The sequence below is a fragment of the Strix aluco genome, chromosome 7, assembly GCF_031877795.1.
Source record: "Strix aluco isolate bStrAlu1 chromosome 7, bStrAlu1.hap1, whole genome shotgun sequence".
NCBI lineage: Eukaryota > Metazoa > Chordata > Aves > Strigiformes > Strigidae > Strix > Strix aluco.
In genome coordinates this window covers 11,133,403-11,160,863 of record NC_133937.1, presented here as the reverse complement: position 1 = coordinate 11,160,863, position 27,461 = coordinate 11,133,403, and the positions used below count along the sequence as shown (strand labels likewise).

General features: G+C 34.7%; 1 protein-coding gene across 10 annotated transcripts in view; it reads right to left on the bottom strand.

The window, feature by feature from the left end:
- The window catches only part of SHLD2 (shieldin complex subunit 2), a 42,747-nt gene that overhangs the window by 6,581 nt on the left and 8,705 nt on the right, over nucleotides 1–27,461 (bottom strand). For 8 of the 10 annotated variants that reach the window (XR_012623937.1, XR_012623936.1, XM_074830457.1 and 5 more), the window contains 7 exons: nucleotides 13,232–13,343; nucleotides 9,114–11,614; nucleotides 7,741–7,848; nucleotides 6,717–6,911; nucleotides 4,162–4,296; nucleotides 1,136–1,342; nucleotides 4–238 (listed from right to left, as the gene is read on the bottom strand). Coding sequence is in view for 8 of the 10 variants with exons in the window: in XM_074830457.1 (XP_074686558.1) it covers nucleotides 4–238; nucleotides 1,136–1,342; nucleotides 4,162–4,296; nucleotides 6,717–6,911; nucleotides 7,741–7,848; nucleotides 9,114–10,635 (2,402 nt within the window). In the remaining 2 variants the exon portion in view is untranslated. The other 2 variants (XM_074830460.1, XM_074830462.1) reach the window with 2 other exon arrangements.

Below are 27,461 nucleotides of genomic sequence, written 5' to 3'. Positions count from 1 at the left end.
TACCTGTAGAATGTTTTTACTTTGTTGTATGGCAAACATCTAATACACTGCTTGTAGATCATGTTCTCATCTGCCTGTAGCTCCAAACCACATTTAGCACAACCTGAATATGTAATCATAGGCAGAGAAGCCAAAACATACTCCAGTGAAGTGTCAGCACAGAAGCTGAGTTGCTTGTACTGACCAGTTGAAATGGTAAACTTCAGTTCTAAGATACGGGCTTTCACTTGCATCACTCCTACAAAAACAACAATTTCAATCAAAATGGCATGCACTTTTATTTATAACTGAAAACAAAAGCAAGAGTTACAGCTGATTCAAAACCAAAATAATTATCAATAAAACTCTGATTTTTTTCTTTTCCTTTAGCAGGACATGCTCATATCTTTAGAGATCATTTATGCATTGAAAAATCACTGTGCTTAAATATTATTTAAAAACGTATAGAAGTACTACATTTTCAGGTACTATTGTGGTAGATGCCACTATAGAAGAGCCTGAATAAGAGATCAAGAGATTAGAATTGTGCAAATAATTTCCAACTGCTTTTCTTACACACTAATTCAGAGACACTGAAAAGCACAGCTTTAACAACTTACTTTCCACTATTTAGACATAAACTAGAGTTAAAAGCTGCAATACCAACTTTATTTAGTTACTTCTTAATGTTTAACACCAACCGTAGCAATCTTCTACATTTATCTGGGAGGGGGTGACTGTGTAAAATGTATTCTTTGTCCTTTTGTAACAAGTTCTCAATAGTAGTAGTTATTTTACTCTTGCTTTAGAGAATTCCAGTTTTGGAGAAATACTATTCGACAAACTTTCAGTGATTAATCACATCATTACTAGAGGGGTTGGTGTGGAAAACAAAAGGCAGCATTTCTCCCTGTGTTCCAAAGCCAGCTTTGTATGGCACCGCATACCACACCTCTCTCACCTCTGGGCTCACTGAATGAAGGCTGCATTCACAGCTTGGTTGGGTACTGAGCAGCAGCCTCCAGAATAAATTCAGACTCCCAGAACTGTGCTAGCTTAAAAACACACCAACATTTTATTTGATCAACAGAGCATCTATTTTGCTTAGTTATGCTCTGCACAACAGATATTACAGAGCTATGGATAACAACTTTACCTGAGCATTTTTCCTCCAGATGTGCTGAGAGCTTTGTCATCTGCATAAGGGATGTTTTGCTTTTCTGAAACTTTTCTCTAAATTCAATTGCCCTTTTGTCATCATCAAACAAGCACTCATAGGATGACCATGGAGTTGTGTGCAGTTCAAAGTCACCTGAGACAGAACTATGTTGGACCAGAAGGTATTTAAAGTCCCATATGTGATCTATAGAACAAAAAAGCAAACAGAAGAGTTTACTTTCTATATCTTGGTTAATTTATAGAAAGCCAGAGTCACTTACAAGATTGAGAAACAATCAGCAAGACATTCCCATATGGTGGGCTCTGGCAACTTTATTTCAAGCGTGATGACATGTAGGGTTTTTCCTTTCCCTATAAACTTTGCATGAGCCCTCCTATAACAGAATGAGACTTTTATTTCATTTGTACTGAATTCAGCTTTCAAGACAACTCAAATTTTGGAAAAAGAAAACAGTTCTGAAATTTCTTGTCAGCCCTAATAAGGAAAAGTTGGCAACATCTAGAAGAAAAACATCTTCATGTTATTAATCAACTTCCATCTTTAATACATCCCTGTTTTTCAGTCTTTTACCTCCATAATGCTCTGATTTAAAAAATATTTATTTTCTTTCTTCCAATTGACTCTGTAATAAAAAAAAACCCACTTTAAAATGGAGATTACAGAAGAGTAATATATTTTGTTTTGTCCTTCACTTTGTTATAAGAGTCTAGTATTCACCTACTAATCAAATCTGAAAACCATTTAGGCTATTTTTTGCCATGTTTGCTCAAGCTGAAAGTTGCAGCAAAAATAATCGGTTTTGGAAATAAGGTTAGAAAAATACAGGGTTTTTTAAAAATGTATTCAAGTGTCTGTATAAGCATTTTATTAGCATGTTTTAGCACTTTCATATTTTTGATTAGTCTGATTTTTGGTGGTAACTTGTTAAAATTGCAAGCTCCCGAAAAATTTGCTGTCAGACACAGTGTTTTACAGTAAAATACTCAAAAAAACCTTCTCCTCTGAGCATCAGTCTAGTTTCATGCACCTCATATCTGACCAGAGATCTTGCAGCCCTCCAGAACTGAGTATGCTCCAGTCCAAAGCAAGATTCAGGCAGTAACACTACAGCAACAGTGAGAGAAAATCTAAACAGGAGGAAACAAACAGGCCCTTGACAAGAGGACATATATATGGAAGTAGAGGACATAGTCTAACTAGGGTACAAGATTTGGTTGATAGCTGAATTTAACCTATTATTCAGATCTTTGACATTCCCCTGCTGATTAGAAAATTGATCACAAAACATGAGTAAACTATAAGTAACTAAGTTTACAGAAATGTATTTAATGAAATAAATCTTTCTTTTTTTGGTAATCTAAACCAGATGAGCGTAAAGCATGAATTAAATGTCTGATGACTGTATACTGGAAGATTAGACTGATTTTTAGCAAGAGATGAAAAATAAATTTAACTTCTACTGGCAACAATTTTTAGATGCTCTAGAACTGTATAGTCTTACAACTTTATTTTAAGTATGTAGACAGCTTAAATTACAAGTCTCCATACCCTCCTCTACAAGACTATGGGGTTTCTAATCTGCTAGTACAACCAGTAAACACACAGTTGTGCTATGGCTCCTAGCAAGGATGGAAATCGTGCTCTTTCTCTAACCCACTCATACTATTTAGCTGTTGTGCTGTATATGCTTTAGTATCATGTGCATTTATCTTTTTGGCTATATTACTGGGATCAAATGTTCATGGTTTGTCTGTGATTAAGTATTTGAACAGTTGAGAAACCACTCATATCTTGAACTTCAGATAATCCTTTAATCATTAAAGTGCCAACTGCTAGATGCACAGAACACTAGCTGGAGAATAAGACAGAAGCTCTACATCAAATATAAACAGTACTACAGAGATCTCCATCTTACACTTTTCTTCTTTAAGCATTGGAGAATGATATATTATTGTGTACTAGAAATTATCTTTGGTATCTTTTTTGCAGCTACAAAAAATTTAAAATTCTATATTTTGAAAAGTGTAATACTCTAGCATACTAAATACTAAGATTTCTAAGCATCTAATGAACAGTATATACTTGCTCACCCTGAAGTATGCAGAAAAATAAGAGCCATGGAGGTATGTAATAAAGTTAATTGGTTAATGCTTAAATTGGACTGTCTTCTTCAAGTAGTTTAGAGGTAGGTCTTGCAGTTAAATGATTTCTAGGAGTGGAGATTACTTATAAATTGAAGTGGAACTGGCAGAATTCAGTGTCTACATTTAATAGGTAAAGATTCACTACGAGGTTGTTTAACCTTTCTGGGTTTTATTTTGCCCTATACAAAAACTGGCTTTTTAGACAGACATATTCAGTGCTTCAATTAACACAGCATTTACTTCCTAAGTGTATCTGTTGATCAGAAATACAAACTCTTAAGTTATTAATTTAATGAAAACCTGGTTTCACCTATTTTAACAGAACAAAGCCAGGAATAAAACAAAATTCAGTAGTAGTCACTGCTAAAACATAGTCTATGTAATTCTTGCAAAAGATGTTTTTAAGTCAGTGACAGCTAGACTTGATAGCAAGACCATTAGGATATAAAGCCTGACAGTGTAGTAAGGTCGAAAGCAGAGACTGAAAACCAGAAGTATCAAAACCCAGCAATTCATGCTAAACTAGACAATGATAAGACTCAGCAAAACTGCTAACATAGTTAACACTCAAGTTTTTGTTTATATTTACATAACTAGGAACCAGTACATATTGTATCTAGATTCCAGTTTCTAAATACTCATGCTTTCTCAGTCTTCTGAAGTGAGTGGATTCAAATTCTGTTGCTAATGGCACTGCTTCTAAACAGGAGACATGTTAAAATTGGTATCAAATGTGTTGCCCTTCCAATGGGAATACTTAAAGGTTGAATGGAAAAATGTCACCGGCTGAGCATTTTAAAGATATTAATAGCATCACAAAAATCCTTTTACAGCTACCTATAGGTACAAGGACTTTACCTTTTTTCCTTTGAAGTTGAGGACACCAGGCAGCCCCTGCTCCCCACAGCACCATCCTATAGTGTTGATATCTGTTCTGTTCTACTGTTAGAACAATTTTTCTTTGGTTGCCACCTCTGTAGCTATACACAGATTCTGAAAAAGTTTGAAATTATATGACTTCTATAGTAAAAAGCATATAAACACACAAACCCCACATGCCTCAATATTAAGATGAAATCATGCTGCTATCTATTTTATGGTACAATTATAAGCAAACCGAGAATACACCTACAATTTCTTCAGGACAGAACTAAAGTAATCTGATTTTATCAGCAACATGAATCTACTCTGGAGGAATGCATAACATATTAATTTACCTTTATCCACCTAAATACTCAGCAACTGGCCACCTCCCTTCGAAACAGCAGGTATCTGAGCATCTTTCAGCTCCCACTCATCCTGACTGGTATAAGTGGAAAGAAATTGTACTCAATCTCTCAGCAACAGACTATCATAATTGGAAGTTGAAGTCCTGTAACTTCTGTGGAATATACTGAAATAAACATTTCTCTAGAAGTTTTAACATAAAATAAAGCTATAGTCATGTACAAGCACACTAGAAGGATTAGTAACAGTACATACAAATTGAAATGATTAAGATCTCTAAAGCACTGTTACCTAGGATACTGCCTGTAAGTTTCAGTTTCATGCTAAAACTAAAACATTTTTCATAAATAATTTTTGAATGAGAACTCTTGCTTTAAATATCTAACAGTTCTGAGATTTACATACAATAATAAATTATGAAGATTTCTATCTTCAAAATTCTCCATTTGTAATGAATACACATGATATTGACAGCATGGTTAAAAATCTGAATCTTACTAATACAAGATGATAGTGCAATATGATCAAATTTATGAGAAAAGCTTGAAGTCAAGCACTGAGAAACAGTGGTACTGTAAAGAAAAGATAATCGGAACAGTTACGCAGGTAAAAGAGAGAAAGACTCTTTTTCCAGGTGGGAACAGTGGTCTAACTGCCCAAAGTGTGTTAATAAACATGACAAGATACTGCATGAAATACTGAGAATGCCCCAGGATAATTTGGTTTTGTTCATTTCAAAAGGTGGAGAAGATGCTAGGAAGCAGCTGTAAGACCTGACTATGAAGAAATGGAAACAAATAATCAATTTTAACATGGAAAATTGCTTCAGCAAAAGGAATCCTGAAATAACTGCATTCACTATTAGAAGAAAAGGAATCTGTGACAGAAGAACAAACTTCTTTTTTGAAGAATAAAATCAACTGAAGAATAAAATCAAAAAATCAGTACACGCACTGTTGACCATGATCCTTCGGGGAGAGGGTCTTTACAATAAAAATATACAGGAAACCCAGATTTCAAAACCAAATTATATTAATAAGGTAGTTCTCTGTTGGGCCTACATAGAAGAAATAGGAGTATCACAGTAAGACATTTTAATAGCTTCATACTGTGCATTTCCCAGTGTTAAAAATCAAAAAGAACTTTTAGAAAAAGGCACACAAGTAAGATTATAAAGCAATGTTGCACCTGTTTAAGAAACCAGGAATGCTTAGCTTTAAAAATCTATTCTATGTAGGAAAAAATAGAAAGAAATAAACAAGAAATGTTCCAAATAAAACATTAGAAGAGAGCAACACAGTTGCATTATAAAGTAAGAAAGGCAAGCAAATTCTAAAACATTAGATTAAAATATTCAATAAATTATTTCATTCTGAAAAACACATGATTTATAGTGCAGTCAAATTCTCCTTTAATGACAGGATGCTTACACGGAAGGTAGTTGGCAGGTGAATTCTCAATTAGTAAAGCTTGACTGTCTCACATGACATTTTCATAAAACAGCCCCTTTTCTCAAGCAGTGGTCCACAGCAAGAATGCATCTCTTGGATTTCAAGAGCCCTTAAAGACATATTTATGTTCCTCCACCATAACTTCAGTACCTCCCTCTTTTCAGCACTCCTGCTATACACACTTACCTTCCCTGAAAAGGATTTTGAGATAGCTAAAATATTCCTGCTGCCATTCCGCCTCCCAACACTATACTTCATACCTGCATCTTTCTTCAATCCACCATCTTATTGAAGATCAGGTACCATGCTACTTGGAGCTGTGGAGATGCTCAAGCTCTCTCACTGACAAGTCAATACATTAGTAACTGCAGTCTGTGGTGAGTGCTCGTTCCTGAGTGAAAACACACCAATCCCCCAGTGAGTAGGAACACTGATTATCAGTGCCCACCGCCTGCATGCTTCTCCCACAGACGTGTATGTTATCCATCAGCACTAATGAGCAGCAACTTCCTTTCAGCGGCTGACTACAGTCATCATTTCTGTCCCATCTCTAATCCCATTTCTCTAACTGCTACGCTCCCTATGCATGGATCACTACAAAGGTTTTACATGTGACTCCTATAACAAACACTGGTGTATGGAATGGGAAGGAACCAGAATTGCCTTGCAAAATTACTATTTAAGTTTTACCTATTGTTGAAGTTTTGGAAATCGAAGTCCAGTGCACGAACTTACCTGTTAATATGGCAATGTTGATAATTTTCAAGATTGAGTGAACCAATATATTTGGCTGGAGCTGGTCTAGCTGCATATACTGAATACTATCCAGTCTCTGAACTTGTCTTCGTGGAATGTCTTCAAAGTGTGGAAGTTCTGATGATATGTATGACAATAAGCCATGGAGAACACCACCATCCACTATAGGATAAACTTGTATGAAAAAAAACAAAGTTAAAGGGACACTCTTTTCTTTTTAACCTTAGGAGTATAAAATTTATTGGATGGTCAATATTTACACTGACAAAACCAAAATCATTTCACAATAATTCTAAGAGAAGAAATTCTTGAGATGCGTAACACTTGAAGCAAAATTAAACTTTACTTCATCTGCCTCCTCTCAATAACATCTCAAAGTTAAACTAAGTACAACATTTTAAATTACACCAAAAATACGAAAGAAATCTTGTATCATAGCTTGGCTAGAAGAACAGACTTTCTTGACCTCAGAACCTGCCTTAAACAGCTGGCAATAATGAACATCAGGAAGACAGTAAGAACAATGTAAGTTCTTGGTGATATGTCCCCCTAGTCTCCAACCCTCCGCGGTTCAGGTATTTTTAAGGACTTTGTGCTTAATAGCCTGCAATGAATTACCTTCCCTCAATGGATCTACTTATTCTTTAAGCCTCCTAAGGTTTTTGCAAAAACTTTAATCCCCATGAAATCTCAGACATCTTATGGTTGAGTCCTGGGATAACTGCTCTTTCTTAAACTAAGCACAAAGAATTCAGGTCTTCAGAGTTCAGAGTTTTGAGGGTAACCACCCAACTTTACCATAAACTCCACATGACTATCTGATACCATCATGTCCACATCTTGTCCACAGGTGTTCCTGTCATACTTACCTATAGCATTTTGTACCTCTCAGTTGCTCGTATTTCCGTTTTATCCTCTCTATGAGGCATTGTCAACAAAATTGAGTATTTTAAATAGCTACTTTACTGTGATTTTTGTGGAAATGTATGCACTATGATCTTACATTCTTCTGGATTGAGAGCTGAGCAGTTCCCCAGATTCAGTAACTGACTGGTAAATGTAGATTGCAGCATCATTTCTCCACACCAGAGATTCTCATACATTATTATATCTGCAATAAAAAAAAAAAAAAACAAACCACCTTATCAATGATATTGAAGTGTATCATACTTTTCTTGCCTATAGAACCATCACACATACAGGTGTGAAAGACCGTTTGAAAGAGATCACTTGGAAACAAAGTGATTTTTTTAATCTATCAACACCATTTAAAATGAGTTAAGCAAATTTTCTCAGTAGTTTGATGTAATTCCTCATTTCATATAAAATATTTAATAGCCTCATAGCAAGTACTGTATAAGTGAAGTGGATGGCTCTGTTGGGTAAATGATTACTGTGCAACATTTCAGAATGAGTAGTAAAGTACTAGGCTTACCCAGAAACACTTCTGATGTATTTTGAGTTAATAATGTCTAAGCAGAAAAGGTCCAATTTATCTTCAATCTAAAATATCTACCTTTGCACCCACCTAAGAGCATTTAAAGAAACCTTAACAAAGAAATAGACGTCTTAAACTGTAGAAATATTCAAACAATTCTATATTGTGTAATTTTTTGCCTATTGCAAAACCTAAATGGCCAGATAACTATCAAGTTCTGGTCAACTCCAGCCCTAAATTAGGTGCAATATTGTTTTTATAGTACTGCATTCTCTTACATGAGATGTGTTTCCTGGGAGAGCATTTTGCTCCTGTTAGGTAATAAAGAGTACAAAGGATTTATCAAGAGGAATCTTCCTTATTAGCTGACGTGTTATGAAAAAGGTGAACTGCAAACACCATTTTATATTTCTGCAGTCTCTGTCAGTTACTAATTCACAACATGATCCATCTCAAGACGCTAGTGCTAAGCTATAAAGTCCTTCACAGGAAGAAAAGTATTTCTCATCCTGAGACTGAACATACCACAATTTTCTGGTCCAGCTGCTGGTTCAACAGCAGAGAATTACAAAAAAGTCCATAAATTAAATAACTAGCACATCTGGTTTGTAGTAGCACTCATACCATTCAGGAGCAATTATTTTAAAAGACTGACAGGTTACAGAATATACATAACGACCTATGGCACTGCTGTAGTGTCAATGCACTGCTATGTCTCAGACCAAAGGCTATACATAAGAGATGGGCAAAATTCTATGGGACAGTTGATGTTCCATTGGCGGGATGACAGAGTTCAAAGTGATGTTGAGCCATGTAAGTGATGTAAGGAAGACACTTAAAAATGTTTAGCTGTAGTTCCAAATTACTGGTTACATACTGTTCCACCGTAAACAGGCATTTTAAAGATCCACATTTTAAAAAAGCAAATAAATTCTCACCTGTAAGCAGTACAATATCCCCAGGAAACACAGTGAGTGACCAAAATGCAGCACCACGCCACAGCACCACCTTTCTCTCAATTTCTGACTGGTCAATAACTACAATTGTTGCTACAGGAACTTTACATGAAGATCTTGGTCTAGTCTTCACCTGTATTTCTTTGATATGACAAGGATGTACAATTGTGACCAAAACATTGTACTTTTGATTTTTGCAGCAGCAATTCTTAAGTGGTGATAGTTTCTTTTGAAGTTTCTTGAACTCTGTCATCCTCTCTTGATCCACTCTCATCCCAGGACCAGCTGGAGAAGAATTCAGTTTAGCTTTCTTTGAATTCAGCTGTCTTTTAAACGTCGAGTGAAAAATATGAAAGGAATCTTCACATTTGTGGGCTCTTTTAGAAGAGCTCTTATGAGAACTGTCTATTTGGGAGCACAATATTCCTGAGCTCAGTGGTTCGATAAGGATTTCATTTACAAATTGCTCAACAGGAACATTAAGTTCTTGAGATGTCTCTGTATTTGCCTGAGCACTTCCTTCTTGTTTTGTAGCTTCAAAGCAAACGTTTTCCCCATCACCCTCAGAACTGAAAAGTTCAAGGGAACTTGTATACTCTTCCTTGCATGCATTTTCAGCCACATTAAGACATGTTCCAACATCAGAATCAAATTGGAAGCGATCATACTGCCTTTCTTCAGGTTTTTTGCCTGCTTCTGTTTCCAGTAGCTTTGTGATTCTTTTCTGCATCTCATTCCGATCCTGTGCAAGAACAGCCATCTGACTTGAAGTCACTATACTACGAAATTCAGTATCTGTTGACACTGCAAAGTCTGAACAATCACTTGGTTCTCCTTTTGGTTTTGACTCTTGATTTTGGGGGAAAAATGTATCCGGATATTGACTTAGATGTTCATGGCGATCACTTCCACGATCTGATTGATCACCTTGTCCCACAGACCTTAGATGTATGCTAATCTGTTTAGTACTGGCAACCAAATCAGAAATGTCAGAGCTATTCACTTCTAAATGACTGGCTTTTCTTTCAGTGAGGTTTGAACAACAGCCATGTGATTGTTTGTCTTGTCTAGCCAACTCTGCAAATTTTTGTGGAAGGTGTTGATCTGCAGCCTGATTTACATTTGCATGTGAGCATCTATCTTTAGATATTTGACAATCAGAATAAATTAAACTTTCAGTCTTTTTAGGTATGCTGGTACAAGTTACTGCCACAGGTACAAGAGATGTCAGATACTCTTTTGCTACCATTAATCTCCTCTTTTCAGACTGCTGAGAGCTGTCATCATTTGTAGGAACTGCTGTGACTATAGAGCTTTCTGCCTGAAACACTAAGTGGTCAGCACCCTTGATTTTCTCAGAAAAAACACTATGTGTATCATACAAACAGTACAGTTCTCTCCATTTTTCAGCAGCAGGTGCTGCACTACTTCGCTCTGACGCATGCAGCAGGCTTGGAATACTGGGTGCTCCCACAAAAATATGAATTTGAGGTCTTTTAGACATTTTTGATTGCTGTGTAAGTTTGAATTTAAACAAAGTGATTTATGCAATAAGCACAAGACAGAATATTAGTAAATGCAAAAAAACATATTTGGCCTTTTCTTAACAATTTAAAAATACCTAAAATTCAAAGGAGTATTTCATGTTTAACTGGTAAAAACACAACCTTACTACTTAAAGACTATAAAATCAAATGTACAAAATTAAAAATGGAAGTTACTTATTGTGTCACACTTGCATAGAAAAATAAATTTACAGTAGGGCTTAATTTCTGATTCTGATACTTGGAAACACATAGCAGATGCAGAATTATAGTGAAGTTCAATTTAAGTTTAATTATTGAGCAGACATCTTCATTTATTATTTATAATTAAACAGCCAAATGTGACTTCACTATTCAGTACTTTATTTTAATTCATGTGAAATAAATGCCTGTGAGAAACTTTCACAGCATGGTTAGGAGATAATTTCATCTCCCCGAAAATTACAATTTCAACTAAATAATTAAAAATAATAGAGCTATTCAAAATTAGTTTAAAAGTTTGCTAGAAATACAATATTTTACATGCTATTTTAGCATTAAAATACTGTATTAAGTGATTATTTTATGAAATGGAAGGTTTCAAAATATTACTGATAAATTACAATTATTTAATAAGCACTAAGAGATCAGTGAAACTTGAGCAGATGATTTAGAATTTGCTTTAATTCATTTATATAGTATCATACTACCCAAGAAGTTACTAGCTTTTCTAACTAATTAAAAATAAACCCACTTTACACAGCACAAAAGACCCTTTATTTTTTTTAATTTCTGCTATACCATAATTTTAAAATACTCAGCTACACCTACAAGTGTTCATTGAAATGCAGACACCTAGCTACATGTTTTAGGAGTGTTGTTAATAGAAGTTGCTGCAGTAGACAATTCTGTGGGGGTAGGAAACAGGACACCAGAAATGAAATTTGAGAGATAATCCAGCTGCAAACAGAAGAAAAAAAGCATTGAAACAAATACAACATTGAGAAAAGACTTAAATTTTTCATTTAGCACTTACTAAATTAACAACTATTTTCCTAACAACCCACTAGGGGTCGATAAATCTGCACATTCATAAAGCTCATAGTAACATGGAAAAACTATAAACATCCTGGAACACTGATCTCTGGTATATTATAGGTGTAACTGGAAAAACAATATACAACCACTAAAATTAGATTTATCATGTCATAATACAAATAAGCTACAAAACACAGTAACTGGCATCACTCAGTTTTATGCTTATTGCAAAACAAATAATACTTAAAAGATTGGAGTACCCAAGATTCTGCAGTTGTACATTTAAATTTAGGCTCATAAGAATGCAACTTTTAAAGGACAGTTCCCATACTTGTGAAAGTTTTAAGTTATATAATGAAAAAATGGTAATATGCAAATAACCAAAAAGACAGAATTTAGAGTTCAACACTAAAATAATGGATGAAGTAAGAAGGGAAAGACAGCAAAGTGATGGTGAGGTTGAATCCCTAAAGTGATGTTAGTAAGTTTTGTAGATAAAAGGCTGCCCAATACATGATGTAAAACCAACTTCAGTAACAAATCCTCTATGACAAACAGAAAATGTTACCCCTACTTTAAATGAACTTCAGAAGTGTTACCTAACTGATGAGATAAAATAATTTCTTCCATTTCAAAATGTGTAAGTGTACTGGTAGCTTTTTTCATTTGTTATTACCGTGGTTACAGCCATTACAGATAGGTGGCTTTCTTAATTAGGTACTCTACAGTATAACAATATAAATGTCTCTTAAGGAGGTTCAAGTGAATAAAAGGTTCAAATGAATTACAAAGAGGCTGAACAGCAGAATCCTGACACAAGTCCATGCCATTTCTCGAGAACCTGCATACCATGCAGAGATTAATGAAACAGTCATTTCCAAACTGGGCTTTGGTACAGCGAGCACCTCTTTCACTTCAATCTTCACCTTCTGCTACAAGGGCTGAATACTGACCCGTCACAGGTATAAGATACCATCTTATTCCAGTCTTACTGCCTTGTTGCAAAAACTCTCAAGCATTTCTGCATGTTTCAGGAAGGCAGAAATCTTAAACTAAGTGAACTAAAATATGTGCAGGACAAAATAATTTGCTTATCTGCTTCCTATACCTTCAGAGTAAGCTTATAACAGAATTCTTCTAAGTTTTCTTATAAGGAAAAAATGAGATTCAACTACATGGCAAAAGAGCCCATTAAATACTTCAGTTCTTGATGAGTTGAGGACACTGGAGGGGCATTTAGTTGCTAAATAGATGAGATCATTAGAACAGTATGTTTAGAAGCCAACTTACAACATGGAGTTGCAAGACCTGTCAGAGATTTTGTATTCATAGAAAAGTTGGTGCTTAAGATGCCATAGTGTAAAGTACTCAAAATTAAAATTAAAAAACGGTCAAGTGTCTTAGACTACTTCATGTGAATATAATGTAGGGCTTTGCATACTGTACTAGAGCAAAATTTCTGGTTTTAAGCTATAAAGTGCAAAAACAGTAACAAAGTAAAGCTTTTAGGTAACAATATATTTCATAGGCTAAACATACCTTTCCAATACTTGAACTTCAGTATAAAAAGTAAGTTTAAGATCCTAGAAATGCAGCTGTATTTCATTCTACTTCCAGAGATATCCTGTATCATATTTCAGACATATTCTTCCTATAATCAGGGTTGAACAATTAATTAATCAGTTAACACTTGAAGGTAAAATATCACTGAAGAATCATATTCAAGCATGCAGTTTTTTGTTTGTAATTCTGTCTACTTCCCATATTAAAACCACGGAAACCAGCTTTGTTTTTAATTCCCAAGCACTAGTATATTACTTTAATGAAAATATTTACCAACCTATGGAAAACAACAAAATGTAAATCTAAATGCAATCCAATAGCCCCATACTTTCTTCTCTCTCTCTATATATATATATACACACACACACACAAACTCTTTATGCAGAGTCTCAATTAGACAAAGCTGTTATTTTGGCATACTTGTGGTCTTCCCAAAAATCTATTTACTATTTTTATCCTTGAGATTCAACTGGATGAATTCCTCTTATATTAAGATATCCTTGTGGCAAAACAAGAGTTTTAGTTTTAGATTTAAATAAGGGAAAAATAAAAGAAATAGGAAAATAAAGATTATAGCAGAATTATGTTTAATGATTTCCATTTATGTATTAATTAGTTTTGTATTTTGCTTTAAGTATTTTGCTTGCACTACAATATTAAGTAGTATGTGTGTGAGGATTAGAATATAGCAAAAAAGTAGTTATATAAATCTCTGGTTAAGAAAATATGGGTACACCACAGCAAGAAACGATTAATGAAAGAACAGACTATTAAAAATAAAGGAAAAAAAATAACTGGAAGGTTTATGGTTAGGAACAGGGAAGGTTGCATTACAGAGTCTCAATGTAAGCCACTCTCAGATCAGAAACGCATAGACCACATCCCACTACTCATATCTATGAAGAAGCTACCTACCTACTTGGATATGTATTGAGGTACTATAAAGAGGAAAGAAAGAGACAACTACTGTGCCCCTTGCACCTTTCTTTCCTTGAGGATTTCATTTTGTGGACATGGAAGATCTTGGCACAGTCTCATGGTATACTCTAAAAAGCTAATTCCTCTTGCAACTGCAGTATTTTGGACTCAGGTTACGGCAGGCACGACACTGCCAAATATAATTGAGAAATTTCTGCATTTTCTTCCAGAATAACTTATCTTTGTACATCTACATTTATAACTACACATTAAGATCTATGACTAATAATAAGGAGTACTTTGGATATACTGTTTTCTAGGTAAATACCTGCGTATCTGCTTTTATAAGCATACCTTATACCTAGGTAGCATTGACACGAAAAAAAGGTATTAATAATAAATGATGACTAACTTAATACAGTAATAAAAGCCCACTAGTGACAAAAATGTGTGAGCTACTAATCACAAACTGAATACTGCCAAGATCTACTATTGTATACATATAGGGAAAACTGATGTCATTAAGCAACTGAATTTCCTTGAAATAGATTAAATTCAATTTACAATAGGATGATGACTATACCAACTTCTAGTACAAAAATTTTACTAAAGGTGTGAGGCTCTATACAAACGTGTTCTGAATAAATATCTGGTATATAAGAACACATCCGAACAGTATTGCATATTAAACATGTGAGATCAGATTAATGGCAATAATTAAGATGCCAACAATACTTTAATAGGGAAATACTTCTCAAACCAAAAAGAACTTCTATACCTTGGTAAACTTCCAGTACTATAGTATTTTATCAGTCTCTCATTTTAACTGTCACTTCTCTTTTGGTTTTTGTCATGTTTCAAGATCAGTAAAAGTTAAACATGAAATCGGAAAGTTTTCCTTAACTTTCCAGTACCATAACTTCTATAAACTTAGGATTTTCTTTCCTTATTCATATTTTGCAGTGCAAGTATATTACATCAAAGCAATTGACTCTAGATGTTTTTTAAAGAAATTTTGCAACTAAAATATCATTTATATTTTCAAAACCTAAATTTTTGTTTTTCTTAAGATATTTAGAGCTTAGGAATGGTAAATGACCTCTGCCTACTTCCTGGTTCACCTAATGAGTCCACTGTTGAATGACCTGTTTTGGCAATTTCTGAGTGACTTTTTAGGTCAAAGATACAAAACTCCAATCATCAGTACTTATAATCATTTATGTCTGTAAATCAGAAAAAAAAAGTTTGGTTAGATTCTCTGTATGCAAAATCGTTTAAAAAAATTTGCGATGCTTCTTTAGAACAGTATTATTAGTTATTTAATCAGTTTTGTTAGTGAGGATCTGTGCCTTGTTGTAAAGAAAAAGTCTGAAAGAACAACTCACTACGTATCTTAAAAAAATGAGCAAAAACCCCTATCAATCATGTTAGCTAAATGCCACTGTCACAAAACAAATCCATTTTTATCCTGTAGTTAAATTATCTGTGAGTAGACAGGGGGTTAACTACACCAAAGATAACAGGAGCTAAAGCTCATAAAGATATAACTGAAACCTGAATGCACATACCCATTATACCTGTTAATTATTACACCATTTCTTAATTTGCGGAAGGGTGCTCTATTCATAATAGCCAATGAAAGCCTAACTTTTTATCACTGGAATGGTCAGAGTCTGATTGACGGGTCAATGATCTATTAAAAAACAGTAACTACATCAGCAAGTTTTACATTTGCAAGACACTGCAACTAAAGTTTAATATACCTATTACAAGAAATACATTATAGTACATAGTACATTTCCCCCAACCTAAGCAGTAAGACAGGAATTCTAAATTTAAAAGTTTTTAAAATGAACAACTATGTCATTAACAGTTTGTTAATCTCTAGTGATTTGCTACACATAGAACAAAATTAAAAATAGCTTTAAAAATCTTCTTCCAATTGTTAAATATTCTAGGGATGTTACGTGATGCTACATACATGCCCTTAAATTACCCTTAAAATACCTTAGAAGTATTAATTACTTTTATTCCATATTTCACTATTCATCAATAGTATTCACTCACCATGATAATCACTTAAGCACCAAGTAATTTAATGAAGGTAACACAGCTTCAGCTTCCTATCACTCCTGAATATTAATGGTAGTCAGATGCCTAAATCCCTGGTTTTGAAACTATATTTGGATGTAACTTTTATCAAGTCTTTACTTAAGCCCTACATACTTAAACTGCATTAATTCCACCTCTGGGTAACAGTTTATGTCTGTTACACTTATGTCTGTTACACACTAGTTTCAAGCTACAAATAAAAGTACAGAAGTAACAGACAGCAATGCATCAGAAGGCAAAGGATTAGAGCGATATAATGCAAAAGTTTAACTTTTCCCCTCTGGAATTCTCATATGCCCCCACAACACTTAATTTTTTGGGGGTAAAATCAGTATTTTCTTTTAACCTGCAGCTTTGATTTGGTACAGCTTGATGAACATCCTAACCTCTTAGTAGTTAATAACTTGATTCCTACAATACACAAAAGCAATTATATTGTCTTTGACCTGGTGAAAAGCTGGCCCTGTAAGTCACAAATTATACATAAAGTAGGATATTCTTTAAATTCTAAATTTTGACTTCTACTGTGAGCTTTTCCCTCCCTCATTTGCACGCTTGATTTCACACTCCTATCTGTAGTATCAACAAAGTTAAAAGGACTGAATTCACTGACCTTATAACAAAAGAAACTGAGTTATTAATGGCTGTTTTCAGAGTATCTACCTTAAGTTCAGTTCAAGCTGTAGGGTTGTTTGGTTGAGGTTTTTTTACAAAAGTTCATTCCATATGATGGTAGAGCAGAAAATCTACTAAAACACTTGCCAATCAAAGGAAAAATAGAAATAAACCGCTGGATGCAGAATTCTGATTACACCATAAGAAACTCTTCTGGCACTTTTACCATGCTGCTCAAATCTTCCTCCAAAATTCAACTTTGTCTTTTTAAAAGCCAGGTAGTGTAGCTGTACAATAACCTTGAAAAACTAAAGAAACAGCAAACAGTGTAGTAACAGTTTCATACACTTAGAATCTGAAAAAACTCTGGGATGTAGTGATGAACACATTACATGTTTGCTTGCAACTTGTGCAAGAAAAGAGAAGGGTGATCTTTATGCCAAAAGGTCATGCTGCCACTGCAAGTGAATCAATATACCAGCAACAGCACCTATCCACCAAATCAATAAGAAGCTTGGTCCAAATATATATATGTATTAAGAGGAACCTAATAGAAAATAAAAACTGCCATAAGAAATCAAGCTAAGCAACTCATAGCTAAAGCAATTTTATACTCTACATAAGAGTGAGGGATGAATCGTATGGGCTTAAAAGAAGATTATACCTGTAAGTGAATGGCAGCTCAAGGAGATTTAAGTGGATTGCTTTAGACTAGGCTAGTGGGACCTAATAAGAAGTCGAGAGAACACACATATGGGGGAAAGTACATTACATATGGGCAACTGGGGAAACAGATAGGATAGGTAAGCACAGGTCTTATTTTTCTCATCCTTTGTTTGGTGATGGTAACAATCACCAAATACCTTTTATCTAAATTTTAAATACAAGGTTTCAGGCAAAGACTGTAGTTCTATCTGTAACTGACCCATTTAATCAAATGTAATTTTACTCCAACATTGTTATTTGGCTCACATAATAAAGTAATGTTTCTGGAACACTGTGCAAAGGCAGCTGTCGGCCAGACACAGCAGTATAGCAAGAATTCTGCTGGTCAATATTTAAATTTATGAAAAACACAAGCTTCCATTTGCCTACAGCAGTACCTATAATAATTAGTACAAAGTTACCTCTAAATGTTCTCTGAATATAGATTATTACTGACCATAAAGTAATTTCTTTTAGTACTTATTATTTATACTAAATAGCAGCAATACAAATCCATTCAGTATTTGATTCTTGTCACTGGCTATTACCAGAGGACCACAAATACCATTTGGCCTCAAGACAGGTACACTTGGTTTACAAATACATAAAGGCTGTGCTCAGCAATATACAGCCGTGAAACAACAGGTATCCAAACTTTTTTCCTTACCTGCATCACATTCAGTAACAAAATGGTTTTTGGAATATGAAACACCTATGTTTTAGGCATTGCAACAGAAACCTTCCTAAATACTTCTGGCAGTGTAACCAGGGAGATTGGTAATTTAAATCAAAATGTTTTGAGAAGTTCCATACAGTCTGACACATTTCAAAAGTTAAACCAAAATACTGAATAAAAAGTTAGAAACACTAAGTTGTTCTTCATAACTATTACTGAACTAATAAAATAAATAAGGCAGGCAATCAAATGGCATTGCTAATATTTAATGTGTACCTAGTTGCCTGCAGGATCATGGCCTATGGTTTCTAAAGTTGTGCTCTAAAAGGAAAATATTTTCCTTGATCTGAAATAAGAACATTTCTTCCATAAATACAAGCTTGGATCATATGGAGGCATCTACCCAACAGTTGCATCAGCCATTTTACTTTAAAAGGATTATTTTTGGAATCAAATGATGCAAAAATCTGAACACCGATAATACATTTTCAATTCAGCCACTGACATGGTCTTCACTGTGTTTGAAAATTGGAGTAAAGGTAGTAGGCTTTTGTGATTAACTTGATAATTCTTTCCTCACTGCCTCTGTGCCTTGCGAGATCTCCTTTTAAGTAAATGCTATTTATTGATTTTTGTTTTGCAATACATAAACCCACATAATTAAGGAGATATGAACATACAGTGGCTGTTACAAACAAAAGAAGTTAAAAGTTCTGAAGAACAGTGACCTTTTGTGTAGGAAAGATAAAGGTAAAAGGTCAAAGATACAAAAATGTGCTGTGCATGTTTTGTTGAAGAACACTAATTCCCCAAACCCTTATTTTTGAGAACTACTTAAACAATTAAACTGCTATACCTTCTGTCAAGAAAGATATTCTTTCAGATATTTCAGCATATACAAAACATCACAATATTAAAATGACATCATCATGTCTTTCTCTTAGGAAAAATGGTTAAGTCTGCAGATAATTATCCACAGGTATCATTACTAGTGAAAATCCATTTTGACTTAAATCTTCTGATAAACTGAGGTTGATAAAACAATACAGGACCTAAGATAAAAGTGAGGCAACTGATCAAAGAAACATGATCATAATAGCCCTATTTCCATCAGATTAACTGCCTGTAGATTTGATTTATTAGGTTCAGAAGATAAAACCCAAGATATCAGACTAGCATCAGCTTTTACTTTATTCTTGTGAAAGTCTTTTCTGTTTTCTTAAGCTGAATGTTTTTGACCAGTCAGGAAAATAGAACTTTTTCTAAACTGAGCAACAATTCACCAGGCTTTGATTTAATGGATTTCTGTAAAATCTATTTTCAGAACAGCAAATACCTTTCAGCTTGACTTAGTAATACAAATGCCAGAACATCACTATGACATTGTGCAACAGGCATTATAACATTAATCAAGTACATCTTCCTGCACAAATCCAGTGTATTTCTCAAAAAAAAAAAAAAAAATTCTTATTGAGGCTCAAATCACGTGAGGTGGTATTTCACATTATGAAAGTTACTGGAATCCATCTTTCACAACAGTTACATACAACTCTGGGATTAACTGGTTATAGCACACAGATAGTCATAATCAAAGGCTGCTCCTCTCTCAATTGCAGTTGCTTTAGTGGCTTAGGAAAGAGAATTTTCTCCCCCATATTGTATGTAGCTTCCACACTATGGCAGAAAAAACATTGTTTAAAATACAAAGCCATCACTATTTATTCAGCTTTTCAAAAGTGTCACTCAAAAATATGAACAAAAAAATGGATGCTCACTGCACATTCATAGACAAAAATGGGATATCATCAATGTTTTGGACAACAGCTGTAGGTAAGACTGTGCTGTGCTTGTGCTTTTGTACTGTGGGAGAGAGGATATTGAAAGGGTATCATTCATAAGTCTGCTTAGGTGGGATAAACCAGTAGTCTACTAGTGTTAGTAAAATGCCTTTTACTCTCCACCACAAGTGGATATGTTAGCAACAGACTTTAACAAAAGCCACACTTTCTCTTGCATTTAAGGCAAGTGGTATATTTTTTCATTTGTCAGCATCACTAAACAATTCAAGTTAGACATCTGTTAAGTAAAAAAAACCAGCCACCCAAAGAAGTCACACTAGGAACACACAAGTCATCACTAGATCAAGACGTATTCCAAGGCTGTGCAAAATTAGAAACTACACAAGCAGCTCCAGAAGCAGCCAGATGGCATACAAGCCCACCAGACCTCTTTATAAGACCAATACCTCAATCAGTTCAATCAATACCTCCTCACTGTGCACAATCTCTCCAAAAGAGCAAATATTTAACCTTCCTGTAAACAGAAACAACAGCAAGTATTTTTTGACAGGCCTGAACCTACAGCACCAGACCTCTTCTATTCTTTCCCCACCCTGAGCCACATTCTGCCCATTTTATCTGTTTCTGTAGTATGCAACTACATCCCTCATGTCGTATCATTAGTGCATTTTTGTGCGGTTCAAAGTAACTGGCTGACAGCCTAAATAGCTGATTTCCCTGATGCCTTCATACCACAGGAAGACAAAAGCTGGCTTCACACAAAATAAATCTGAAGTCTCAAAAGGAAAGTTCATAGCACATGCTTCTGATGTGAGCATTGTATTTTAAATAAAACCCTTGACAAATGTTAACTACATGGCAGTACTGACTTTTATATCCAAATGTCTAGTATTTCTGTTCTTGAAAATGCAAAGAAATTTCCAGGTTATTTTAGGATCTTCCTATTGCACAAGCTACACACACATCCCAAGAATATACTCTGGCCTCAACAACTGAAAAAAACACGCTCTTCTGTCTGGAAGTTGAGAGGTGTAAGTCTTTTTCAGAGATAAAGCTCCCTTAAGGAAATATAACCTTCAGACTTGGGCCAAGCTGGCTCCCTACAATAGTGAACAGCACTACAAAGATCACACAGATGGTTCACTGCACACGCTTGCTCCTTATTGTGGCTACAGAAACAACATACCTACCAACTTCTCTATAGAAGCGTATGAATGTCAGTCAGGCAAATGCTCTTTCACAGGTATTGTGGCTAAGGTGTAAAGTTGTTAATTTACTAGAAGCCGGAAGAAAAATCAAGATAAAAATTTCAGAGTATTGTAAGTCAGTGAAAACTACAGCAAAACTTCTGGAAACAGAAAGTTTTAAGTCCTTTAGCATTTACCTAGCAAAAAATTAAGATGTGATACATAACGGAAATTAGCATTACCTTTTTAATATATAAGCCTTTACATTTCAGTGGTTTAGATAGATGTTAGTTTAGCAAACAGGTTAAGCTTTAACAGAGAACAGGTGACACTGAGTAACTATCAACACAGCTGACTGAGCCAAAGGTGCCTTTTAGATGCAAATTTCCATATTTCAAAGAAGCAACTTTTCTCTCAGACTTTGAGGCAGCAATGCACTTAGACTAGTTATTCAAAATAATTGGATTGGTTATACTTCAAAACAATTGTAGCTCACAATTTCTATCCTACTATGCCCATAAAAGTTAAATGAAATCATCACAATTGAACAAAATCTGTGAATAAAATCCTCGAAACATTGATTTATATGTCCTGTACATGTATCTACTCTTTCTTGTGGTAATTTAGCTGTCTGGAAACACCTCAAGCAAAATCAAAAAACTCAAGGTATGGTTTTACAAACCTTGGGTCTCCCTCTACTGTTGTTAGTTACAGTGCATAGTACTAGTGCATAGCAACATAACCACTGATAAAAACCTTCTTGTAGCTATGTTCTCTCAGAAAGATACATTGTTTTCTTCACTGTTTTTGTGTTAAAGGCAATACCTCAATTATTTTCTGTACCATGCTATAGGACTACTGCTGTGCACCTTCACTCAGTTGCATTTAATGTAATAAATTTTACAAATTATTTTATTACTTGTAGTACTATATAGTCCTCATTTTTGAGGTCTAGTACACTAAGGGGTTGAGACCAGCCCTATATGCCTGACTCACAGCTCATCTGAAAAATCTTCAACATCATTTATTTCCCCCTCACCTTTTTAACCTAACTCTTCCATCACAGGCTTTGGGAAAAAGTCCAGCCAAGTATACGCAGACTTAACATGTTCACACACACCAGCAACCCACTTAGACGAAAGCACCTTTCTTCAGACAGAAGCTGGTACTCTAGATGATTAATCTTACCACCAAACTATGTTGACAAAACCAACGCCACAAAAACGTGAAGGAACCATGAAATTTTAAGTTGGGTAACTTTCAAACCTCCTGAAATATGAAGAGTTAAGGATGGAAACTAAAGAGGTTTATCTATTTATCCATTTGTCTTCATGCAGAAGCTGCTCCAAGCTGAAGTAAAACTATAAATTGCCTCCAAGCATAATTCAATATAATGAGGAAAGACTAGATTTAACAAATGCTCACCTTGTAGTTTACTTCATACTTCGTGTACTGGAACTGTAATCCTGTTCACAAATACATTTTTTTCTGTCTGTCAAATGTTGCAAGTTCTACACTTGGTCTTTACTAGGACAGAAACAATATGACTGATAGCGTGCACAAGGCCAATGTGGCTACTAGTGTACCACATAATTTTTATCCACACAACCATGTGAGCTGCTATACAAAACTAAAATCACAGTAGTCTTCAGAAAAATATTTTAAAAACACTAGTAGGAAGTGGCAGTGTCAATGTTAGAAATTTATCTTTAAGAAGAGTTCTATTTAATGCCCCAATACACAAATCACTTGGTACTAACGTAGCTCTGAACTGCCTTTTGAAACCTGTTCTTATCCTTTGTCAACTGACATACTTTTACAGAAAGACAGTTACGAGTATATATGACTCATGTGGTACTTGAGCTTCATGTGCACACAGGTGAATTTTCCCTTCTGTAAAGACCTGAAAGAGTAAAATTAGATGTAAAATAAATTATGATTACTGCAGGGAGGTGAAGAAATACAAGGAACTTGCTATCCATTCCATATCAAACTATTCTACATATTTAGATAATGATTTGACTAACTCCAGATTTTACTTGTGTTAGGAAGCACACGGAATATAAATAATTAGCTATTGTAGTATTGAGCACATAACAGATAAAGAGTAAATACACATTGGTTTCGTCCTTCCCATAAATTTCACATTAAGACCTGTTTAGATGAGCTTACTTTAAAAGATTTAAAAACTAGCAGATAAAGCAGAAAATCAAAAAACTATTACATTAAACATATGACCTATTATCTTTCCCCAGAGATTAGTAATCTTTACAACTGACCAGAGAGAAAGGAATTCAAAAAGCAGTACAGTTTGTTCTCTCTTAGCTAATGTTCCAAGTTACCTTACATTTCATTGCAAGAACTATACTGATGTTTACACTATATATAAAGCTTTATCTTGCAGTTAAAACTAATATACCATCCAAATTAATGGCAGTTTAGGAGCCATTCATAACAGCAAACATTAAATGAAATATGGCAACATTTCATGTTAACCATTATGAAACACTGGATCAAAAGAAAAATCTGAGATAAATAAAAATACATAAAACTAAACCACTAAGCTATGATGTTTGTCAGCACAAATATAAAAAGCAACAAATGGAGATTTAGTTTATGGTATGGAAATCAGATTTAAAAATTATCAAAAGCATCTTCCCCAAAATAAAGACAGTATTCATTCATTAAATACAAGGTATTCAGTGACAAGTGAGAACCAAAATATTAACACATTAATTGAAAGCTTTCTCAACAGGAACTTGTATGATGTAAATTACAATATATGATACAATATATTTTGAACTGCAGCTGCCAACAGAAAAACCATGCAGAAAACTGAATAGTCAGATCACAGTGAGAAAAAATTCCTAAGTGACAGGGTATGGATGGAAAGCTTTAATCTACACAAAATGAGCAAGTACAAGTACTTGATTTGATGAAGATGGGAAGAAAAACATCCAATGCAGCGTCCATTTAAATTGTATTCCATGTTAAAAAACGCAAATATAGAAGACGAAAGAGGTAACATCATAATGTGTAAAAGAATTAAGAACTACACAATATGATTACACAGCACATTATGATGTCACTTAATGCTCCCTTCTCAGTTTGGCAAAGAAATAAGTTTTACTCTACCAGCTCTCAAGGACGTTAAAATTCTAATCCCAAATGGGAACCAGCTGTCAAGTCCCTTTACCTATGACTATTCCTTCAACTTGGGAAACCCAGTGTTTAGAATACAAGTACTTACATTTTAAACCCAGGTCATTTTAAGTCTGAAGCCCTGATCCTGAAAGCTACTCTATGCAGATACCATTCTCCAAGTGTGTCTCTGAAATGACACACTGTTTGGTGGGCATCTCAGATTTTTCACTGGGCATGTAAAAATAGAGAAGGAGGCTGTCTATCAGTAGTATCCTCCACTGATGAGCAATGCAAAGCCACTTGTACTGTACTGCTGTATAGAATTGTGGTGTTATGCAAAATTTTTCCCTTCCCAGCGCCCAGCTTCTTAAAACCGTAAACGTCAAAGTGAAAGACCATAAAAAATGTCTTGATACAAACTTATCTTTCAAAAAAGAAAAGCTCATTCTTGCAGACAACATTAGTATTTAGAAAGGGATGGGAAAATCTTACATGAGACTTTGAAAGAATAGGTTTTGACCTATTCAACTGCTCATCTTGTACGAATCAAAATACAGTTAAGCAGGGACTGAAGCTGTTCCCATTTAAAAGTTATCTAGGGTTTTCCACATAACATTACACTTCCAGTCTAGTTTCAGGCTTCATGATAGAAATTTGCCACCATGCTTCATACTAATAACAGTACTCATGATAATTCAAGAGTAGTCTAATCCCATTATCCTAAGAAGAAAATACTGACTTCTCAGGTCAAGAACTAGATGTTAAGAGCAGTACTATTTGAAGAAACCTTGTCAGTGATCTTTAGGATTAGCAGTGCTTTACAAGCATTGATGCAATAGGGGTTTGATCTTGACTGATTATTCTACTGTAGGAATGAAAGTCTCATGCCTGAGAAGTCAGAGCTCTGTCCACTGAGGTTACATTGCTGTACACACGAAGACTGGGGAATAGCTAAACTGTCTGTATCCCCAACAGGTCAATTAGAATTAGCAGTCCATGCAGTTAAAGATCTGAGAGTCACCTTGGTCCATCTCAACCATTTTACATTCTCTTATGATCTAGGATGGGAAAACAAAATAGAAAAAACCCAGCAAGTACAGACAAAGCTCAAGGAATTACACTGCTTTAAAAAAGTTGATCTGACATTCTCAGCAAAAAGGCACAATCATATCTAAACTGGCACATGCCCAAAGAACTCATGCTAATTCCAGTATCCATTTCCTTTGTTTGTTGAGTAATTTCACCTTACTTGGCATTTTAGAAAGTTTTATAACCAAATATAGTCACACGTCAAGTTATATTAATCTGTCATCATCAAATTTGCTGGATGAAGACTGGCTGAATGACTGTTTTTTTCAGACACATTAAGCACATAGTGTGGAAATAACTGAAATAAAATCTACTGGAAAAACACGTATGTACTGTATTTGATGATCACTTGTTTTATCCAAACTGACACACGGAGGCAGCTACAGATAGTGTCTTGTTATTCCAAGAGAATGTCTGCTTATTTCTCTAACACTAATTTCTATGGATTCTTTTAATCCAACAGAACCTGTAAAATCCTACGTAATTTATATTTTTCATTATCTTCAACATAAAGTGAATGAACTGTAGTTCCATTAGAGTTCACTGTTTCTGTTCCCCACAAGGGAGAAAACTTTGTAAATTTAATATGCTCTGATAAAGGATGAACATTCAAGACAAGGACTATTTTACTTATCACTTAGAAGACAATCTAAGACTTCCCTGCATTTCTTCTGAAAACCTAAGTTTGACAGGAAAGAAAAAACTGTATCAGTTTATTAGAAAAGCAAATTCCATGAGTTTCTCATTGAGAATAAATACTGACCATGCTCTGTAATACTGACCTATGTTCATTCAGATATGAGGACCATACAAGTTCACATAACCAGCTCAGTTCCAAATGATACTTAATGTATTTGTCCTCCCCATACCTTTAAGAAGTAGGAAATAAATTATCATCTGTGTTTTTGGTTTTTTTTTTTATGGAAACTGAGGCTAGGAAAGATTAAGTAATTTACTTTGGCTCATGCAGTAAGCTGAAACAAGTGGAGAATTCTGTGTGAATCTTTCATACTCATACTTTAAACATTGCACTATCGTTCCCCAATGCATAATCCTCTGCCTTTTTGATAAGTCACAAAACTATCCTTTTTATCTCAACTTTTCAGCTTACCTATTGAGATTTTTAACATTCATTATCTCTGGTTATCCCATTTCTACATCTGTGATTTTCTCTCCTCCTGCAGTATAAAGTTTATTGTCCTCCTCAGGCAAATGCTTTTCTTCCTTACTTGAGGTCTCAGGTGCTGACTTACACCAGCATAAACTAATCAAATGCCAGCATAAAATAATCTAATGATGCAAAGTTCGTATTAACACAGGGCACCTGGTGTTACTTTTTATTAGTTCTTGAAACTCATACACTATCTGAAAGAGGTTTTCTTTTACCTTATGTGTTGTGCAGAACCTACCCACACAACTAAGCCTTAATTTGCAAAATGTTAAGAATTAATTTAAGTCTTCAGGCAGTGCGCTATATTCTGATGTGACGTTAATACTCACACACTCTGGGAGAAAAAAAAGGTGATGAGATTACAATGTTTTGCCAAATAAGATAACTTTCTTCTTTTAGTTAACAGGCCCATTAATTTCTTTGACTTAAAATAACCTTCACTGAATTAGCCATGTAATAAACAAGAATAAATTAAACCTAAAACTAAGTAACACTAATGGACTTGCAGTACAAGTATGGGTTCACTGGTAGGTGAGGCGTAAAGTATACAGGGAAACAGAACAGTGAAGGAGACTGGCTTTTTCCTTCCTTCTCCTCTGTTACCTTCATGAGGTATTTGTCACATCAGGAAGAAGCTCAATGTCTGCTTATATAGCTCAATGTTAAATTTATTTATGTAACTGCCACAGTGTTAATGCAGACTCTAAGCCTGAGATGAACATATAACATATACTCTGTCCAAGAAAGTTGATCTCTAATGATAACTGAACAATCTAAAAGCATACATTAT